The sequence below is a fragment of the Oncorhynchus gorbuscha genome, linkage group LG10, assembly GCF_021184085.1.
Source record: "Oncorhynchus gorbuscha isolate QuinsamMale2020 ecotype Even-year linkage group LG10, OgorEven_v1.0, whole genome shotgun sequence".
Classification (NCBI taxonomy): domain Eukaryota; kingdom Metazoa; phylum Chordata; class Actinopteri; order Salmoniformes; family Salmonidae; genus Oncorhynchus; species Oncorhynchus gorbuscha.
In genome coordinates this window covers 30,294,436-30,315,525 of record NC_060182.1, presented here as the reverse complement: position 1 = coordinate 30,315,525, position 21,090 = coordinate 30,294,436, and the positions used below count along the sequence as shown (strand labels likewise).

The window sequence follows — 21,090 nt, the reverse complement described above, 5'->3', positions numbered from 1 at the left end:
TTTGACAAGCTGATCATAGCAAAAAATGAAATATTTCTGCATTTTCCGCTGTGTAAACAAATTGCAAATAGGGTCACGAAAACTCCTGATAAAGTTGGGTAGCTGATATTCAGAGCTTAAATAGCCAAATTGATGAGTCACAGGAATTAGGACTAATAAACGGCCTGTTTTACAAACGGTGGGCCTACCACATGGATGGGCATTCATAAGATTCCATTGCAGACATGGTAGGCTACACCCCAGTATGCACGAGACCGTCTTTTGGACATGTTTTTTTGGCCCTGTCCGGACTTTGTTTTTTGGTGTTTACAAATGGTAGGCTTACCACATAGATGGGCATTCATAAAATGATACTTCAGGAAACACTGTAGGCTACACCTCAGTAAGCACGAACCGACACCGATGCATTTTGGACATATTTTTTGATGCAGTTCCGGACAGACCTTGATTTCCACATCCACGGACATTGGTTTTTGGTCCGGACCAAATATGAACCGATAATAGACATCTATGTTTGGTTCAAATTTGGTGCGGTCCAGACCGGCATTGATTTCAACGTCCATGAACATAGATTTTTGGTCCTGTCTGAACCAAATATGAAACCAATCATAGATGTCTATGTTTGGTTCAGATTTTGTTCGGTCTGAACCAGCCTTGATATGGCACAAACATCGACGTCTATAAATGCCTTATTTTCAACTTTCATTCAGAACCAAAAATGAGCCTGATCTCAACATCCCAAAATACATGTAATGTCTGTAAAATATGCCTTTTCAACGTCCTGAAAAAAAAGAGTATTTTAAACATACGGAAAATACCTTTTTCACCTCTTATTCAGAACCTAAATGTAATGTCTGGAAAATATGTATTTTAGATATATTTTCAATGTCATTTTACTTACTGGGACTATTCTAGTTTTTGCTGGGGGCAGTTTTTGGTCTCGTCTATGGCGGCAGAACAGCAAGGACCCTGAGGAAAGCAGTGAAACTAGGACTTTGAGATGGGCTCAAACAGCAGGGCTAAACATCTCTTATCGTTATCATTGTTGTTTTGTATATCATTGTTTGCAGTCGAGACACAGCACATCATTTGTTTTCCATGTGGATGTCATTGTTTTTGCGCTTTAAAATTATTTTTGCAATGTTTTTTTTCCCTCCTGATAGTGTTTCCTGCCATTGTCTTTAGTAGTCTGCCTCCGGCCTCCAAGCTGTGCCTGTCCCTCCTACCTTAACCCCCCTCTCCCCAGCTCTTCTCTCTCACACACTCTCACTCTCTCACACACACACACACACACACACACCACTGCACACACATTCGAATCCTCTTTCTTTTCCTCCACTCGCCGCTTCAGCTTCTGAGGCAACTCTGACATAAGTTACCCAAAAGTCAGTGATAGGGGGGACCAACTGTGAACAGGTTATGCATACATGTGACTGTGTGTGTTAGAGAGAGAGGGGGAGTCCACCAGTCAGCTCAGAGTGGTTCATCTGTTTCACCCTCCCTCTATGCCTTTTGTTGCGGCCCCTCACTTTTCCCCTGCTAGCCTGGATAGAGGGAGCTGACACTGTGCCTGCCTGCTCTGGACTGGATATGGCGTAGAGACACCCTGACGCTACCCTGACTGGATGTTCACCCTACGAGCTGGTAGGACCCTGCTTCAGCGCTACTCTAACTTTACAGCAGTTACGCTTTCATTAAGTGTGTTTTTATGTCTGTTATAGTATGGAAGGAGAATGTGTCTATGTGGAAATGCAACCATGTCTTAGTCCTCTTTTGTGTTGGCTTAAAAATCACTGGTGGATTAAGTTTATGTTCAATGTCAATTTTGTTTCAAAGTCAGCGCTTCAGAGATGAACATCGTACCCAGTCAAAGTGCTCTCTCACTTTTTTTTCTCGCCCTTTGCCCAGTTCCTCTCCCTCTTTTCTCTTCTCCCCCGGCTCATTCTGCAGCCCTCGGCTCATTCTGCAGCCCCCGGCTCATTCTGCAGCCCCCGGCTCATTCTGCAGCCCCCGGCTCATTCTGCAGCCCCCGGCTCATGTTTCCAGCTTCCTCCTGTTGTTTTCTGCACAGGTTTTCTCCTCCTCTCCGAGCGTGCTCCCACGCTCTCTCAAAGAAAGGAAGGAAAACAGTGATAACCATTTGCGGAGCAGCAAGATGGAGCTGCTTTAGTTTGCCCTGTGTCTTTTAATAGTGTGGAACATTTAAGTGTGGCTTTTTTTCTTGCTTGTTTTGTTGTTTTTGGACCAAAGTTTTATTTTTTGGGCGGAGGGGTGAGAAAATTGGAAACAGACCCACCCACACTGGAAGTGAGTTTGCCCGCATTTGTGATGTGTTGACTTTCAGAGGACAGACAAATTGTCAGAGAGGACTTTACTAAAGGCAGAGGGAATATGTTTGGCTTATTCTGTTGTTGTCACTAAATCCCCATAGTTTACATGTGCATAGGAACCGGAGAGGAAAGGACAGGAGAGGAGAGGGCTGGCCTCTGTCATGGGCTGTTTTGAAAGGGAGGGAGCGGCTTGTGTCCATCTGGGACAATCCCTAGTGCTGAGTGCTGAAAGCTTCCCCACCCTGCTCCCAAACCCCGTTTCCCTCTGCATACATGTAGTTAACTTGACTCTGAGTGTGGGCTGGGGGAGTCTGTGCATAGTCTCTGACAGTGTTGTGCATGTTATCATCGTAGCTCGGTCACCAGAGATGTTGGTGATGCATCAGCTGTGTTTACACAGGCAGCCCAATTCTGATCATTTTTTTCCAATAATTGATAGTTTGACCAATATCATCAGGTCTTTTCAGTGAAAATACCAATTAGTGAAAAAAAGATCAGATTTGGGCAGCCATACTTAACCACCGTGTGATCATTATGCATGAAGACTCCATCAATCACTTAGCCTGTTATAACAACATACTGATACTTTCTTCGCGTTTATATACTTCAAATATGTTTCCCTTACAGGACAAACTTACAACTACAAGGATGCTCTCAATCTAATCTTCGCTGTGCTTGTCACAGACAGATAGCAGATACTATAATGCATTCCACTTGCCTCACTCCTCATCTACAGTAGCCTATCTTGTATCTCTCTACACCCTTTACATTCCACTCTTTCATTGGCCTCTTTATCAAAGACCCTCTCACTTTCTGTCAATGTATCCCTCCTTCTTTTTCTATCTTACTGTCACTGTCTGTTACTCCATCCAGTTCTCTCTCCCCAGCCCTCTTCCTTCCAGCCTGTGTGGTCAGTGATAAGAGGCAGTAGCCCTTCCTGTCCTGACTGGAAGTGTTGATTTCCACTCCAGTCTCTGGACAACCCTGCCCCTGTCCTGTGTCCACTGGGAACCTCCTTCCACTCTCAGTGTGTGAACAGCTCTCTCTACACACACACACACACACACACACACACACACACACACACACACACACACACACACACACACACACACACACACACACGCACGCACGCACGCACGCACGCACGCACGCACGCACGCACGCACGCACGCACGCACGCACACACACACACACACACACACACACACAGCCACACGCACGCACAAACAGCACCACATATACACAAAATAATTTTGATCAGAGTGGCTGTGTGATTTGAAGCCTCACTGAGTATCACCACATTCAGACTGGAGGCAGAGCAATATTATTCCTAGCCCATTGAGCCTGACTGAACAGATGAGTGAGAAAGGACTCAGTTACTGACCTTGGGTGTGGGAGAGACCACGGGATGATTGGCTAATTACCTCCAGTGTTGTGGTATACCCACACCGTCCATATGGGACACCAGGGGCGCCGTTGAGCTTAAATCAACACCAACGACACTCATTCATCACCTAATGGCTTCCATTTTACTGCGAGTGGCCCGGGGCGGTGGGGTGGGAGGTGTTGGAGGGTGCACAGTGGCTGTTATGCTGTGGCTGTGACTGTGGCTGGAGGTCAGGAAGGGTTAAGAGGTCACATGGAGCCTAGGAGCAGGACTTCAGGGCAGGATATCCTGTCAGGAAGAGCCATGGTTTTCTCTCCCCTGTATTCCCAGGCATGGAGGGCTAGTGGAGCCGGAGCCCACAGTGAAGGTGGGGGGCAGGGTGGGTACTGGTCTGGTGTAACATTTCACTCACATCTCAAAACAAATGGAGCGACAGATCTTCCACATGTTGCCCTCCAAGGGTTGTGTATCTTTGGCAAACTTGTTTGGTGTATCTAATGTTGGACAATAGACAACGGTAGACCTGATTGTGCCTATTGAATCAATATGGAAATCATAGCCTAGTCATTGTTTTGTTGTGTTTGGTATTCCAGAGATGTTCTTACCCCTGTTGAGTCCAGATGAAGTCTTTAAGTGAAGAGGTGCTCCAGATGAAGTCTTTAAGTGAAGAGGTGCTCCAGATGAAGTGGCTAAAAGTCCAGGGTTGTGATTAATGAGGCGGAGTTAGAGGGGTTAGAGGGGTCATGGAGAAGATGCTGCTAAGGGGCAACAGATGGTTCAGAGGCAATGGTGGCTGCTGACGGGAGGTCGTCTCATAATAATGGCTGAAAAGGAGCGAATAGAATGGATACCATGTGTTTGATATATATGATACCATTCCGCTCCAGCCATTACCACGAGCACGTCCTCCCCAATTACGTTGCCACCAACTGTTCAGAGGAGAGATGCAGCGGGTGGTTTACTGCCTTACTGACCGCCCTCCTCTGGTGATACAATGTAATTACAGATGCTGCCGCTTTGCTTACAAACTTCAGGCCTGATAACATGTCATAAAATGATTGAAACAATGTTGATTGTCACAATCAGACAGTGTTTTATTGAACCTTTATTTCAACAGGGAAAACATATGGAGACCTGGGTTTCTTTTACAAATGTGCGCTGTATATTCAACATAAATCTACACGTTATACTCAAACATATACACATTAGAATACAACAACACAGTCATGGGAAGCATCACAAATCACCCAGAAAAACAGTCGCATTCCTCAACAAACGAGTCCCCAATCATTACTCTAAATTGCCCAAACGAAACCAGAACATCAAGATGAAATGTATTTAGAATTTTGTTCCAGGAATACGGTGCATTAAAACTAAATGCAGATCTACCTAGGTGGAGACCCAGGAACCTCGAGTTATCCAATCCTGTGAACTGGTTACACAACCCTGGTGTCTATACTTCAACAGCAAAGTTAGGTAAGACAGAAATTATGAAGTAGGGCCTAGTAAACAAAAAGGGAGTAATGTAGAGACATATGGGTCTTTAGCAAAGTCCAGCCAGCCTTTTGATACAGGATGCAGTGATTAGTATCAAAACTATCAACTGTAACAAAATGAAGGGCACTATGGTAGGTGGCATCCACATCTGCATCCTACTGCTTAGAGAAAGGCACAATCTGTTTCTGTAGAAAAAGACAACTTTAAGTCTTAGCTTCTTAACCAGCTCCTCTATATGTTGTTTAAACATCAAATCCTTGTCAATCCAATTGCCTAAGCATTAATATGCAGGAACACGTTCGATTGGAGAACCACATAATCAGTGAACATGTAGTTCATCTGAAACATACTTATGAGAGTTTGAAAACAACATGTAATTGTTTAAATCAGGGAGGGATTCTAAAATAGCTATATAATCTGACTGGTTTTGACACATCCAGATCAACAGTCAGGGCAATAGCATACATAATAGTATCATCTGTATATAGATGAAGTAAAAAAAATCCATTAGGACTGACCAATGGGGTTTATATGAGTAGTGAAGAGAAGAGGTCTCAAAATCAACCCCTGTGGTACACCTTTATGTACTTCAAGACATTCAGACTTAACCTCATCAATCATGAAGGCCTGAGTTCCGTCACTAAGATAATCATGAAGCCATGAACAGGCGTCCGAGCTCAGGTCGATCAAGGAAAACGTATTCAATAAAATAGCATGTTCAACAGTATCAAAAAGCTTTTGACAGTTCCACAAACAAAGCATCACATTTCATTTTAGTGTCTAAATCATTGACAGGATCATTAAAAAACGACAGTGTTTTCTGTAATAGTGATGTGCCCAGGCCTTAACTTAGTACTTGTGTAACATTTGATATAAATCTAGATACACAGAATTTCTCACATTCAAGGACCAGACAGGCAGATGAGTAACTGATAAAGTGTGTGCGTAACATAGAGATGGAAAGACAGAATGTGACAGGCTATTTTGTGCTTCTCTCCATGTTCCTACGCCCACCTCGTTTGTCTTGTTGTTAGTGAGAATAGTGGGAGTTGAGATGTGAGATCTCATTCTGATCGCCGATACCGATATTGAGGCGCCCTCTGGGATTCCCCCTGGGCTGTCTGCCTCTCTTGAACCATCTACAAAAAAATGCATGAAATCAGTTTCAAGTTTCATTTGAAAAGGAGATTTAGTTTCCATTGAGCTATGACTGGAAATTGCCACATTTGGTAGCTGTATTAATCAATATTAAAAATAGCAAACAAAATGTATACCATTGTTCTTTCCTATAGTATTACTTTATATGAGGTATGTGCTCATGTGAAACTCATCATCATCAGACGTACCACCTAATGTTGTATTGAATAGATTATCAATCTCCATTAAAAAATAATAATAATAATAATAATAATAATATATATATATATATATATATATATATATATATATATATATATATATATATATATATATATATATATATATATATATGTATATATATATAGGTATATATGAACACAGTAGAGCTTGATGACTGTTCTAGAGGGGACCTAGTGTGAGCTGTTTTCCTTTGTTTTGGAAAGTGGCTGTTTGAACCTGGTGGTGTGCTGAACAGACACACTGATGATGTACAGGATAGAGAGCTCTAACCAACACTTTCCAGTTAGGCCTCTTCACAGCCAGCTGTATGTTTCAGACTCTCGCTCACACAACCACCCACCACGTCAGTGAACGAATGGACACTAAAAACCCCATGGAAAATGTGCTATGCGTGTCCCTGTGTATATGTGCGTATTTGTTAGTATGACTGTGTGTGAATTGGATTCTGTACGTGCAGTTCAGGGGGTGTACGACTGATAAGCGAGGGCCAACAGACATTATGCTGGGTCGCAGGTAGCCTAGTGGTTAAGAGCATTGGGCAAGTAAATGTTGTTGGTTTGAATCCCTGTGCCGACTGGGTGACCAATCTGCCGGTGTGCCCTTGAGCAAGGCGCTCAACCCAAATCGCTCTGGATAAGTGACCAAAATCGCTCTGCTAAATGACCAAAATGATCCTGTACTGTAAACCCTGTCCACGCCATCCTCCACTGTTGCTCCTTGCTTATATACAGCACTGCACACTGTTATCCCATTTCTGTCAACCTCTTTCAAACACACACACACACACACTTGCATGTGTGCACAAATACACACACGACTCCACTATTAAACATTTAAACATCCACTAATCCCGTTGTAGTATTCACTCTCCAACAAACTGTCCTGTACTCAAATCCATTCTCCATGTCTTTCTCTTTTCTTTTCTCTTCTTCTCTTCTCTTCTCTTCTCTTCTCTTCTCTTCTCTTCTCTTCTCTTCTCTTCTCTTCTCTCTATTTCTCTCTTATCTTCTCTTCTCTTCTTTCTCTCTTTCTCTTCTCTTCTCTTCTCTCTATTTCTCTCTTATCTTCTCTTCTCTTCATTCTCTCTTTCTCTTCTCTTTCTCTTCTCTTTTCTCTTCTTCTTTCTCTTCTCTTCTCTTCTCTTTCTCTTCTCTCTTCTCTTCTCTTCTCTTCTCTTCTCTCTCTTCTCTTCTCTCTCTCTTTCTCTTCTCTTCTCTTCTCTCTATTTCTCTCTTATCTTCTCTTCTCTTCATTCTCTCTTTCTCTTCTCTTTCTCTTCTCTTCTCTTCTCTCTTCTCTCTCTTCTCTTTCTCTTCTCTTCTCTCTCTTTTCTTCTCTTTCTTCTCTTTCTTCTCTTCTCTCTTTCTCTCTTCTCTTCTCTCTTTCTCTCTTCTCTTCTCTCTCTCTTTCTCTCTCTCTCTTTCTCTCCTCTCTCTCTCTCTTCACCATACTGTGAGTGTTATAACTATGACTGCTGCTTCCATACCTCCTTATCCAGCATTTTTCACATTCCTTTTGGCTTCTTAAAGGGAAGGACCCTGTTGGCAAGCTGCGACCAGACATCCTCACATCAGACACATTGCTCAGTCCTCCATTCTCCCTCCTTCACTCTCCTTTCTTCTCTCACACTGCAGTAATAAAGTATAAGCCTATCAATTCACATATATGTTACTGTTTCCCTCTCCCACGGCCTGGTGTTTCTGTACCAGGACATTTATTCACTACACTGCTGGTACTGGTCACTTAGACCCTTTTATATTGTGTTTCATAATTGGTGAAATAAGAGTCTCCACAGATTTAAAATGATCTCATTTATATACACACAAGTAAATGCACAGTACTGGATTTTTACAACTGCATACTGTCCACACATGTAGCTAACATAAAGCCCAACCGCGCCTTGATCTAAACAGCCTTATGAGGTTTGATTCAGTGGAAAGGTTCTCAACAGCTGGTCCAACAACTGTAATCTAGTTATATCTATATTGAATTCAAACGCTCGTTATTACCAACTTTCTGCTTCAGGATGACTTAGTGCTTCGGTTCTCCTTTAATCACAAAATGGAAGTGATTCATGGCAGAAAAACACATTTCACACACATATTCAGTTTATAAATATAGATTCAAATGCACAGATTGAATTTCTAAAAAGCGTTTTTCTATATTTTGAAACAGCAAGAATACAACATGTGTATTATTTCTTAAACCATAGATGCTGAATTAGTGTGGATATTTCCGAAATTGTATCTTGATAATTTGTTGGGTGGTGATGGAGTAGGCCGGCAGGGTGGTACATGTAATGTGGTGAGCTGCAGGCTGTCTGCTTGATATTTTACACTCAACAACCACCACCACTGTTGGCAACTTCTGGTCTCCCGGTTAGCCCTTCCTCTTGACATCTTCATCAGACATTATACTAGACATCGGAAAAATAAAAAGTCCCTATTTGTGAGTGTGAGTGTGTGTTGTAGAGTAGATGCATTGAGGTCAGGGCAGGCAGAGAGAGACAGTTGTTTCATATGACTGGATTAGCTGGTTGGCAGGCATTCTGTGCTACTCAAAAAGCTACCCAAAAATATAGTGTACTGAAATAAAGTTACTTTGCAAAAGTAGTTCACTACATCCAAACTACCTGTGAAAAATGATTGTATGTCAATTTGAAATGTCATAGATTACAAATTGCCAGACACATCACTTTCTGTTCATATGTTAACAGCATGTGTAATTTAGCCTATTAAACACAAAAACAATGTTTCAAGTGAGGATTAGGCAGGTCTGATGCCAAAAAAGAAAGAAAATTCTTGCCTACTTCACCCAAATTTTGTTTTGCCAAAAAAGTAGTGTGTAGTTCCAGTAATTAGCTACACCACTACATGGCAAGAAAGTAATTAACTACTGAAAACACTACCTAGATTTGATTTTAGTTCAACTATCACCACGCTACTGCAAAATATAGTTAAATGACTAGTTGAACTACATGTAGTACTCCCCAATACTGTGTACTACATACACTACAAAGTGTTCTCTCTTTGACTTTAGACATACTGTCTGTACTCTACTGTTCTCTCTTGGACTTTAGCCATGCTGTCTGTACTCTACTGTTCTCTCTTGGACTTTAGACATACTGTCTGTACTCTACTGTTCTCTCTTGGACTTTAGACATACTGTCTGTACTCTACTGTTCTCTCTTGGACTTTAGCCATGCTGTCTGTACTCTACTGTTCTCTCTTGGACTTTAGCCATGCTGTCTGTACTCTACTGTTCTCTCTTTGACTTTAGACATACTGTCTGTACTCTACTGTTCTCTCTTGGACTTTAGACATGCTGTCTGTACTCTACTGTTCTCTCTTTGACTTTAGACATACTGTCTGTACTCTACTGTTCTCTCTTGGACTTTAGACATACTGTCTGTACTCTACTGTTCTCTCTTGGACTTTAGACATACTGTCTGTACTCTACTTTTCTCTCTTTGACTTTAGACATACTGTCTGTACTCTACTGTTCTCTCTTGGACTTTAGACATGCTGTCTGTACTCTACTGTTCTCTCTTTGACTTTAGACATACTGTCTGTACTCTACTGTTCTCTCTTTGACTTTAGACATACTGTCTGTACTCTACTGTTCTCTCTTGGACTTTAGACATGCTGTCTGTACTCTACTGTTCTCTCTTTGACTTTAGACATACTGTCTGTACTCTACTGTTCTCTCTTTGACTTTAGACATACTGTCTGTACTCTACTGTTCTCTCTTTGACTTTAGACATACTGTCTGTACTCTACTGTTCTCTCTTTGACTTTAGACATGCTGTCTGTACTCTACTGTTCTCTCTTTGACTTTAGACCATACTGTCTGTACTCTACTGTTCTCTCTTTGACTTTAGACCATACTGTCTGTACTCTACTGTTCTCTCTTTGACTTTAGACATGCTGTCTGTACTGTACTGTTCTCTCTTTGACTTTAGACCATGTGTAACGGATGTGAAACGGCTAGCTTAGTTAGCGGTGTGCGCTAAATAGCGTTTCAATCGGTTACGTCACTTGCTCTGAGACCTTGAAGTAGTAGTTCCCCTTGCTCTGCAAGGGCCGCGGCTTTTGTGGAGCGATGGGTAACGATGCTTCGTGGGTGACTGTTGTTGATGTGTGCAGAAGGTCCTTGGTTCGCGCCCGGGTATGGGCGAGGGGACGGTTTAAAATGATACTGTTACACATGCTGTCTGTACAATATGTCAGGTGCCATTATGTTCTTTTCAGTTGTTTTTGTTCAGTTTTAGCATGGTTTTTATTCCAAAGCTCTTTCAACACACATGATTGACTTTGACTTAAATTAACACATCAGGCATGTAATTATCAGAGAGTGCATTTCAGCAAAAACACAGTTGACTGCTCTGTTGCTACCATTCTGAGAAGTAGGACAAATAAAGAAAATCAAATCGAGCTCATAACGTTAGCTAGTATTTGAACTTCTACAGCTTATTTCATTGAGGGACACTATTTACTGTGTGTGTTGCCTGTGTGCCGCATGGTGCCCCAGCGCAGAGCATGGTGACCCAGTGCGGAACATGGTGCCTCAGTGCGGAGCATGGTGCCCCAGCACGGAGCATGGTGCCCCAGAGCGGAGCATGGTGCCCCAGAGCGGAGCATGGCGCCAAAGCAGACCTCCCTCCATCCCTGTCCCCGTCTGTCTGATGCCCTCCTCCCTCCATCCCTGTCCCCGTCTGTCTGATGCCCTCCTCCCTCCATCCCTGTCCCCGTCTGTCTGATGCCCCCCTCCCTCCATCCCTGTCCCCGTCTGTTTGATGCCCTCCTCCCTCCTCCCTCTATCCCTGTCCCCGTCTGTCTGATGCCCTCCTCCCTCCTCCCTCCATCCCTGTCCCCGTCTGTATAATGCCCTCCTCCCTCCATCCCTGTCCCCGTCTGTCTGATGCCCTCCTCCCTCCATCCCTGTCCCCGTCTGTCTGATGCCCTCCTCCCTCCATCCCTGTCCCTGTCTGTCTGATGCCCTCCTCCCTCTATCCCTGTCCCCGTCTGTCTGATGCCCTCCTCCCTCCATCCCTGTCCCCGTCTGTCTGATGCCCTCCTCCCTCCATCCCTGTCCCCGTCTGTCTGATGCCCTCGTCCCTCCTCCCTCCATCCCTGTCCCTGTCTGTCTGATGCCCTCCTCCCTCCATCCCTGTCCCCGTCTGTCTGATACCCTCCTCCCTCTATCCCTGTCCCCGTCTGTCTGATACCCTCCTCCCTCTATCCCTGTCCCCGTCTGTCTGATGCCCTCCTCCCTCGATCCCTGTCCCCGTCTGTCTGATGCCCTGCTCCCTAAATCCCTGTCCCCGTCTGTCTGATGCCCTCCTCCCTCCTCCCTCAATCCTTGTCTCCGTCTGTCTGATGCCCTCCCTCCATCCCTGTCCCCGTCTGTCTGATGCCCTCCTCCCTCCATCCCTGTCCCCGTCTGTCTGATGCCCTCCTCCCTCCATCCCTGTCCCCGTCTGTTTGATGCCCTCCTCCCTCCTCCCTCTATCCCTGTCCCCGTCTGTCTGATGCCCTCCTCCTCCTCCATCCCTGTCCCCGTCTGTATAATGCCCTCCTCCCTCCATCCCTGTCCCCGTCTGTCTGATGCCCTCCTCCCTCCATCCCTGTCCCCGTCTGTCTGATGCCCTCCTCCCTCCATCCCTGTCCCTGTCTGTCTGATGCCCTCCTCCTCCATCCCTGTCCCCGTCTGTCTGATGCCCTCCTCCCTCCATCCCTGTCCCCGTCTGTCTGATGCCCTCCTCCCTCCATCCCTGTCCCCGTCTGTCTGATGCCCTCGTCCCTCCTCCCTCCATCCCTGTCCCTGTCTGTCTGATGCCCTCCTCCCTCCATCCCTGTCCCCGTCTGTCTGATACCCTCCTCCCTCTATCCCTGTCCCCGTCTGTCTGATGCCCTCCTCCCTCTATCCCTGTCCCCGTCTGTCTGATGCCCTCCTCCCTCCATCCCTGTCCCCGTCTGTCTGATGCCCTGCTCCCTAAATCCCTGTCCCCGTCTGTCTGATGCCCTCCTCCCTCCTCCCTCAATCCTTGTCTCCGTCTGTCTGATGCCCTCCCTCCATCCCTGTCCCCGTCTGTCTGATGCCCTGCTCCCTCCATCCCTGTCCCCGTCTGTCTGATGCCCTCCTCCCTCCATCCCTGTCCCCGTCTGTCTGATGCCCTCCTCCCTCCATCCCTGTCCCCGTCTGTCTGATGCCTTCCTCCCTCCATCCCTGTCCCCATCTGTCTGATGCCCTCCTCCCTCCATCCCTGTCCCCGTCTGTCTGATGCCCTCCTCCCTCCATCCCTGTCCCCGTCTGTCTGATGCCCTCCTCCCTCCATCCCTGTCCCCGTCTGTCTGATGCCCTCCTCCCTCCATCCCTGTCCCCGTCTGTCTGATGCCCTCCTCCCTCCATCCCTGTCCCCGTCTGTCTGATGCCCTCCTCCCTCCATCCCTGTCCCCTTCTTTCTGATGCCCTCCTCCCTCCATCCCTGTCCCCGTCTGTCTGATGCCCTCCTCCCTCCATCCCTGTCCCCGTCTGTCTGATGCCCTCCTCCCTCCATCCCTGTCCCCGTCTGTATGATGCCCTCCTCCCTCCATCCCTGTCCCCGTCTGTCTGATGCCCTCCTCCCTCCATCCCTGTCCCGGTCTGTCTGATGCCCTCCTCCCTCCATCCCTGTCCCTGTCTGTCTGATGCCCTCCTCCCTCTATCCCTGTCCCCGTCTGTCTGATGCCCTCCTCCCTCCATCCCTGTCCCCGTCTGTCTGATGCCCTCCTCCCTCCATCCCTGTCCCCGTCTGTCTGATGTCCTCCTCCCTCCTCCCTCCATCCCTGTCCCTGTCTGTCTGATGCCCTCCTCCCTCCATCCCTGTCCCCGTCTGTCTGATACCCTCCTCCCTCTATCCCTGTCCCCGTCTGTCTGATACCCTCCTCCCTCTATCCCTGTCCCCGTCTGTCTGATGTCCTCCTCCCTCGATCCCTGTCTCCGTCTGTCTGATGCCCTGCTCCCTCCATCCCTGTCCCCGTCTGTCTGATGCCCTCCTCCCTCCTCCCTCTATCCCTGTCTCCGTCTGTCTGATGCCCTCCTCCCTCCATCCCTGTCCCCGTCTGTCTGATGCCCTGCTCCCTCCATCCCTGTCCCCGTCTGTCTGATGCCCTCCTCCCTCCTCCCTCCATCCCTGTCCCCGTCTGTCTGATGCCCTCCTCCCTCCATCCCTGTCCCCGTCTGTCTGATGCCCTCCTCCCTCCATTCCTGTCCCCATCTGTCTGATGCCCTCCTCCCTCCATCCCTGTCCCCGTCTGTCTGATGCCCTCCTCCCTCCATCCCTGTCCCCGTCTGTCTGATGCCCTCCTCCCTCCATCCCTGTCCCCGTCTGTCTGATGCCCTCCTCCCTCCATCCCTGTCCCCGTCTGTCTGATGCCCTCCTCCCTCCATCCCTGTCCCCTTCTTTCTGATGCCCTCCTCCCTCCATCCCTGTCCCCGTCTGTCTGATGCCCTCCTCCCTCCATCCCTGTCCCCGTCTGTCTGATGCCCTCCTCCCTCCATCCCTGTCCCCGTCTGTCTGATGCCCTCCTCCCTCCATCCCTGTCCCCATCTGTCTGATGCCCTCCTCCCTCCATCCCTGTCCCCGTCTGTCTGATGCCCTCCTCCCTCCATCCCTGTCCCCGTCTGTCTGATGCCCTCCTCCTCCATCCCTGTCCCCATCTGTCTGATGCCCTCCTCCTCCATCCCTGTCCCCGTCTGTCTGATGCCCTCCTCCTCTCCATCCCTGTCCCCGTCTGTCTGATGCCCTCCTCCCTCCTCCCCTATCCCTGTCCCCGTCTGTCTGATGCCCTCCTCCCTCCTCCCTCTATCCCTGTCCCGTCTGTCTGATGCCCTCCTCCCTCCTCCCTCTATCCCTGTCCCCGTCTGTCTGATGCCCTCCTCCCTCCTCCCTCCATCCCTGTCCCCGTCTGTCTGATGCCCTCCTCCCTCCATCCCGGTCCCCGTCTGTCTGATGCCCTCCTCCCTCCATCCCTGTCCCCGTCTGTCTGATGCCCTACTCCCTCCATCCCTGTCCCCGTCTGTCTGATGCCCTCCTCCCTCCATCCCTGTCCCCGTCTGTCTGATGCCCTCCTCCCTCCATCCCTGTCCCCGTCTGTCTGATGCCCTCCTCCCTCCATCCCTGTCCCCGTCTGTCTGATGCCCTCCTGCCTCCATCCCTGTCCCCGTCTGTCTGATGCCCTCCTCCCTCCATCCCTGTCCCCGTCTGTCTGATGCCCTCCTCCCTCCATCCCTGTCCCCGTCTGTCTGATGCCCTCCTCCCTCCATTCCTGTCCCCATCTGTCTGATGCCCTCCTCCCTCCATCCCTGTCCCCGTCTGTCTGATGCCCTCCTCCCTCCATCCCTGTCCCCGTCTGTCTGATGCCCTCCTCCCTCCATCCCTGTCCCCGTCTGTCTGATGCCCTCCTCCCTCCATCCCTGTCCCCGTCTGTCTGATGCCCTCCCCCTCCTCCCCCGTCCATCCCTGTCCCCGTCTGTCTGATGCCCTCCTCCCTCCATCCCTGTCCCCGTCTGTCTGATGCCCTCCTCCTCCATCCCTGTCCCCGTCTGTCTGATGCCCTCCTCCCTCCATCCCTGTCCCCGTCTGTCTGATGCCCTCCTCCCTCCATCCCTGTCCCCATCTGTCTGATGCCCTCCTCCCTCCATCCCTGTCCCCGTCTGTCTGATGCCCTCCTCCCTCCATCCCTGTCCCCGTCTGTCTGATGCCCTCCTACCTCCATCCCTGTCCCCATCTGTCTGATGCCCTCCTCCCTCCATCCCTGTCCCCGTCTGTCTGATGCCCTCCTCCCTCCATCCCTGTCCCCGTCTGTCTGATGCCCTCCTCCCTCCTCCCTCTATCCCTGTCCCCGTCTGTCTGATGCCCTCCTCCCTCCTCCCTCTATCCCTGTCCCGTCTGTCTGATGCCCTCCTCCCTCCTCCCCATCCCTGTCCCCATCTGTCTGATGCCCTCCTCCCTCCCCTCCATCCCTGTCCCCGTCTGTCTGATGCCCTCCTCCCTCCATCCCTGTCCCCGTCTGTCTGATGCCCTCCTCCTCCATCCCTGTCCCCGTCTGTCTGATGCCCTCCTCCCTCCATCCCTGTCCCCGTCTGTCTGATGCCCTCCTCCCTCCATCCCTGTCCCCGTCTGTCTGATGCCCTCCTCCCTCCTCCCTCTATCCCTGTCTCCGTCTGTCTGATGCCCTCCTGCCTCCATCCCTGTCCCCGTCTGTCTGATGCCCTCCTCCCTCCATCCCTGTCCCTGTCTGTCTGATGCCCTCCTCCCTCCATCCCTGTCCCTGTCTGTCTGATGCCCTGCTCCCTCCATCCCTGTCCCCGTCTGTCTGATGTCCTCCTCCCTCCTCCCTCCATCCCTGTCCCTGTCTGTCTGATGCCCTGCTGCCTCCATCCCTGTCCCCGTCTGTCTGATGCCCTCCTCCCTCCATCCCTGTCCCCGTCTGTCTGATGCCCTCCTCCCTCCATCCCTGTCCCCGTCTGTCTGATGCCCTCCTACCTCCATCCCTGTCCCCATCTGTCTGATGCCCTCCTCCCTCCATCCCTGTCCCCGTCTGTCTGATGCCCTCCTCCCTCCATCCCTGTCCCCGTCTGTCTGATGCCCTCCTCCCTCCTCCCTCTATCCCTGTCCCCGTCTGTCTGATGCCCTCCTCCCTCCATCCCTGTCCCCGTCTGTCTGATGCCCTCCTCCCTCCATCCCTGTCCCTGTCTGTCTGATGCCCTGCTGCCTCCATCCCTGTCCCCGTCTGTCTGATGCCCTCCTCCCTCCTCCCTCCATCCCTGTCCCTGTCTGTCTGATGCCCTCCTCCCTCCATCCCTGTCCCCGTCTGTCTGATGCCCTCCTCCCTCCATCCCTGTCCCCTTCTTTCTGATGCCCTCCTCCCTCCATCCCTGTCCCCGTCTGTCTGATGCCCTCCTCCCTCCATCCCTGTCCCCTTCTTTCTGATGCCCTCCTCCCTCCATCCCTGTCCCCGTCTGTCTGATGCCCTCCTCCCTCCATCCCTGTCCCCATCTGTCTGATGCCCTCCTCCCTCCATCCCTGTCCCCGTCTGTCTGATGCCCGCCTCCCTCCATCCCTGTCCCCGTCTGTCTGATGCCCTCCTCCCTCCATCCCTGTCCCCGTCTGTCTGATGCCCTCCTCCCTCCATCCCTGTCCCCGTCTGTCTGATGCCCTCCTCCCTCCATCCCTGTCCCCGTCTGTCTGATGCCCTCCTCCCTCCATCCCTGTCCCCGTCTGTCTGATGCCCTCCTCCCTCCATCCCTGTCCCTGTCTGTCTGATGCCCTCCTCCCTCCATCCCTGTCCCCGTCTGTCTGATGCCCTGCTCCCTCCATTCCTGTCCCCGTCTGTCTGATGTCCTCCTCCCTCCATCCCTGTCCCTGTCTGTCTGATGCCCTGCTGCCTCCATCCCTTTCCCCTTCTGTCTGATGCCCTCCTCCCTCCTCCCTCCATCCCTGTCAAATCAAATCAAATCAAATCAAATTTATTTATATAGCCCTTCGTACATCAGCTGATATCTCAAAGTGCTGTACAGAAACCCAGCCTAAAACCCCAAACAGCAAACAATGCAGGTGTAAAAGCACGGTGGCTAGGAAAAACTCCCTAGAAAGGCCAAAACCTAGGAAGAAACCTAGAGAGGAACCGGGCTATGTGGGGTGGCCAGTCCTCTTCTGGCTGTGCCGGGTAGAGATTATAACAGAAAATGACCAAGATGTTCAAATGTTCATAAATGACCAGCATGGTCAAATAATAATAAGGCAGAACAGTTGAAACTGGAGCAGCAGCACAGTCAGGTGGACTGGGGACAGCAAGGAGCCATCATGTCAGGTAGTCCTGGGGCACGGTCCTAGGGCTCAGGTCCTCCGAGAGAGAGAAAGAAAGAGAGAATTAGAGAGAGCATATGTGGGGTGGCCAGTCCTCTTCTGGCTGTGCCGGGTGGAGATTATAACAGAACGTGGCCAAGATGTTCAAATGTTCATAAATGACCAGCATGGTTGAATAATAGTAAGGCAGAACAGTTGAAACTGGAGCAGGAGCATGGCCAGGTGGACTGGGGACAGCAAGGAGTCCTCATGTCAGGTAGTCCTGGGACATGGTCCTAGGGCCCAGGCCAGTTGAAACTGAGCAGCAGCATGGCCAGGTGGACTGGGGACAGCAAGGAGTCATCATGTCAGGTAGTCCTGGGGCATGGTTCTAGGGCTCAGGTCCTCCGAGAGAGAGAAAGAAGGAGAGAAGGAGAGAATTAGAGAACGCACACTTAGATTTACACAGGACACCGAATAGGACAGGAGAAGTACTCCAGATAAACAAACTGACCCTAGCCCCCGACACATAAACTACTGCAGCATAAATACTGGAGGCTGAGACAGGAGGGGTCAGGAGACACTGTGGCCCCATCCGAGGACACCCCGGACAGGGCCAAACAGGAAGGATATAACCCCACCCACTTTGCCAAAGCACAGCCCCCACACCACTAGAGGGAAATCTACAACCACCAACTTACCATCCTGAGACAAGGCCGAGTATAGCCCACAAAGATCTCCGACACGGTACAACCCAAAGGGGGAACCCAGACAGGCCGACCACAACAGTGAATCAACCCACCCAGGTGACGCACCCCCCCAGGGACGGCACGAGAGAGCCCCAGCAAGCCAGTGACTCAGCCCCGTAACAGGGTTAGAGGCAGAGAATCCCAGTGGAAAAGGGGAACCGGCCAGGCAGAGACAGCAAGGGCGGTTCGTTGCTCCAGAGCCTTTCCGTTCACCTTCCCACTCCTGGGCCAGACTACACTCAATCATATGACCCACTGAAGAGATGAGTCTTCAGTAAAGACTTAAAGGTTGAGACCGAGTTTGCGTCTCTGACATGGGTAGGCAGACCGTTCCATAAAAATGGAGCTCTATAGGAGAAAGCCCTGCCTCCAGCTGTTTGCTTAGAAATTCTAGGGACAATTAGGAGGCCTGCGTCTTGTGACCGTAGCGTACGTATAGGTATGTACGGCAGGACCAAATCAGAGAGGTAGGTAGGAGCAAGCCCATGTAATGCTTTGTAGGTTAGCAGTAAAACCTTGAAATCAGCCCTTGCTTTGACAGGAAGCCAGTGTAGAGAGGCTAGCACTGGAGTAATATGATCAAATTTTTTGGTTCTAGTCAGGATTCTAGCAGCCGTATTTAGCACTAACTGAAGTTTATTTAGTGCTTTATCCGGGTAGCCGGAAAATAGAGCATTGCAGTAGTCTAACCTAGAAGTGACAAAAGCATGGATTAATTTTTCTGCATCATTTTTGTCCCTGTCTGTCTGATGCCCTCCTCCCTCCATCCCTGTCCCCGTCTGTCTGATGCCCTCCTCCCTCCTCCCTCCATCCCTGTCCTCGTCTGTCTGATGCCCTCCTCCCTCCATCCCTGTCCCCGTCTGTCTGATGCCCTCCTCCCTCCATCCCTGTCCCCTTCTTTCTGATGCCCTCCTCCCTCCATCCCTGTCCCCGTCTGTCTGATGCCCTCCTCCCTCCATCCCTGTCCCCATCTGTCTGATGCCCTCCTCCCTCCATCCCTGTCCCCGTCTGTCTGATGCCCGCCTCCCTCCATCCCTGTCCCCGTCTGTCTGATGCCCTCCTCCCTCCATCCCTGTCCCCGTCTGTCTGATGCCCTCCTCCCTCCATCCCTGTCCCCGTCTGTCTGATGCCCTCCTCCCTCCATCCCTGTCCCCGTCTGTCTGATGCCCTCCTCCCTCCATCCCTGTCCCCGTCTGTCTGATGCCCTCTCTCTCTGCACCACATTGTGATCTTGGGCAGAGGTTACCAGGTCTTGTCCTGAAAGGCCTAAAATAATCTGTATCTTTCTATGTCTTATTGACTTGAGTTGGAATGTACAGCAAAGTTGCAAAAATGTTGTCAATGATAATGTAATTAAGAGGCATCCCAGGATCTTGCCGTGGAACATGGTTTAGGTTTTGACTCATCTTGCCCTTTTTGGAAGCGTTGTCTTATTTTGTGTATTGATCCTGATTATAATATGTGTGTGAAACTGAGAGTCCTTGTCAGTGTAATTGTGCAGGTGGGAGTCGGAAGTTTACATACACCTCAGCCAAATACATTTAAACTCAGTTTTTCACAATTCCTGACATTTAATCCTGGTAAACCTTCCCTGTCTTAGGTCAGTTAGAATGTGAAATGTCAGAATAATAGTAGAGAGAGTGATTTATTTCAGCAATTATTTCTTTCATCACATTCCCAGTGGGTCAGAAGTTTACATACACTCAATTAGTATTTGGTAGCACTGCCTTTATATTGTTTAACTTGGGTCAAACATTTCGGATAGCCTTCCACAAGCTTCCCACAATAAGTTGGGTGAATTCTGGCCCATTCCTCCTGACAGAGCAAGTGTAACTGTATCAGGTTTGTAGGCCTCCTTGCTCGCACACACTTTTTCAGTTCTGCCCACAAATTTTCTATGGGATTGAGGTTAGGGCTTTGTGATGGCCACTCCAATACCTTGACTTTGTTGTCCTTAAGCTATTTTTCCACAACTTTGGAAGCATGCTTGGGGTCAATGTCCATTTGGAAGACCAAGCTTTAACTTCCTGACTAATGTCTTGAGATGTTGCTTCAATATATCCACATCATTTCCCTACCTCATGATGCCATCTAGTTTGTGAAGTGCACCAGTCCCTCCTGCAGCAAAGCACACCCACAATATTATGCTGCCACCCCCGTGCTTCACGGGATGGTGTTCTTTGGCTTGCAAGCTTCCCCCTTTTTCCTCCAAACATAACGATGGTCATTATGGCCAAACAGCTCTATTTCTGTTTTTCTGTTTTTATTTTTTATTTCACCTTTATTTAACCAGGTAGGCTAGTTGAGAACACCTTTATTTAACCAGGTAGGCTAGTTGAGAACAAGTTCTCATTTACAACTGAGACCTGGCCAAGATAAAGCATAGCAGTGTGAACAGACAACAACACAGAGTTACACATGGAGTAAACAATAAACAAGTCAATAACACAGTAGGAAAAAAAAGAGTCTATATACATTGTGTGCAAAATGCATGAGGAGGTAGGCAATAAATAGGCCATAGGAGTGAAAAATTACAATTTAGCAGATTAACACTGGAGTGATAAATGATCAGATGGTCATGTGCAGGTAGAGATACTGGTGTGCAAAAGAGCAGAAAAGAAAAAAAAGAAAAACAGTATGGGGATGAGGTAGGTATATTGGGTGGGCTATTTACCGATGGACTATGTACAGCTGCAGCGATCGGTTAGCTGCTCAGATAGCAGATGTTTAAAGTTGGTAAGGGAGATAAAAGTCTCCAACTTCAGTGATTTTTGCAATTCGTTCCAGTCACAGGCAGCAGAGAACTGGAAGGAAAGGCAACCAAATTAGGTGTTGGCTTTAAGGATGATCAGTGAGATACACCTGCTGGAGTGCATGCTACGGGTGGGTGTTGCCATCGTGACCAGTGAACTG

The 21,090-nt window shown here is 49.2% G+C and overlaps 1 protein-coding gene across 3 annotated transcripts in view; it reads left to right on the top strand.

Moving 5' to 3' along the window:
* Window positions 1-1,285: 1,285 nt before the first annotated feature.
* Window positions 1,286-21,090, top strand: part of LOC124045844 (histone deacetylase 7-like) — an 87,489-nt gene continuing 67,684 nt past the window's right edge. For 2 of the 3 annotated variants that reach the window (XM_046365554.1, XM_046365553.1), the window contains exon 1: window positions 1,286-1,644. In XM_046365554.1, coding sequence (XP_046221510.1) covers window positions 1,626-1,644 — 19 coding nt within the window. In that variant the 5' untranslated portion in view covers window positions 1,286-1,625. Of the gene's footprint in view, window positions 1,645-2,128; window positions 2,308-21,090 lie in introns of those variants that run through there. The other variant, XM_046365558.1, reaches the window with a different exon arrangement.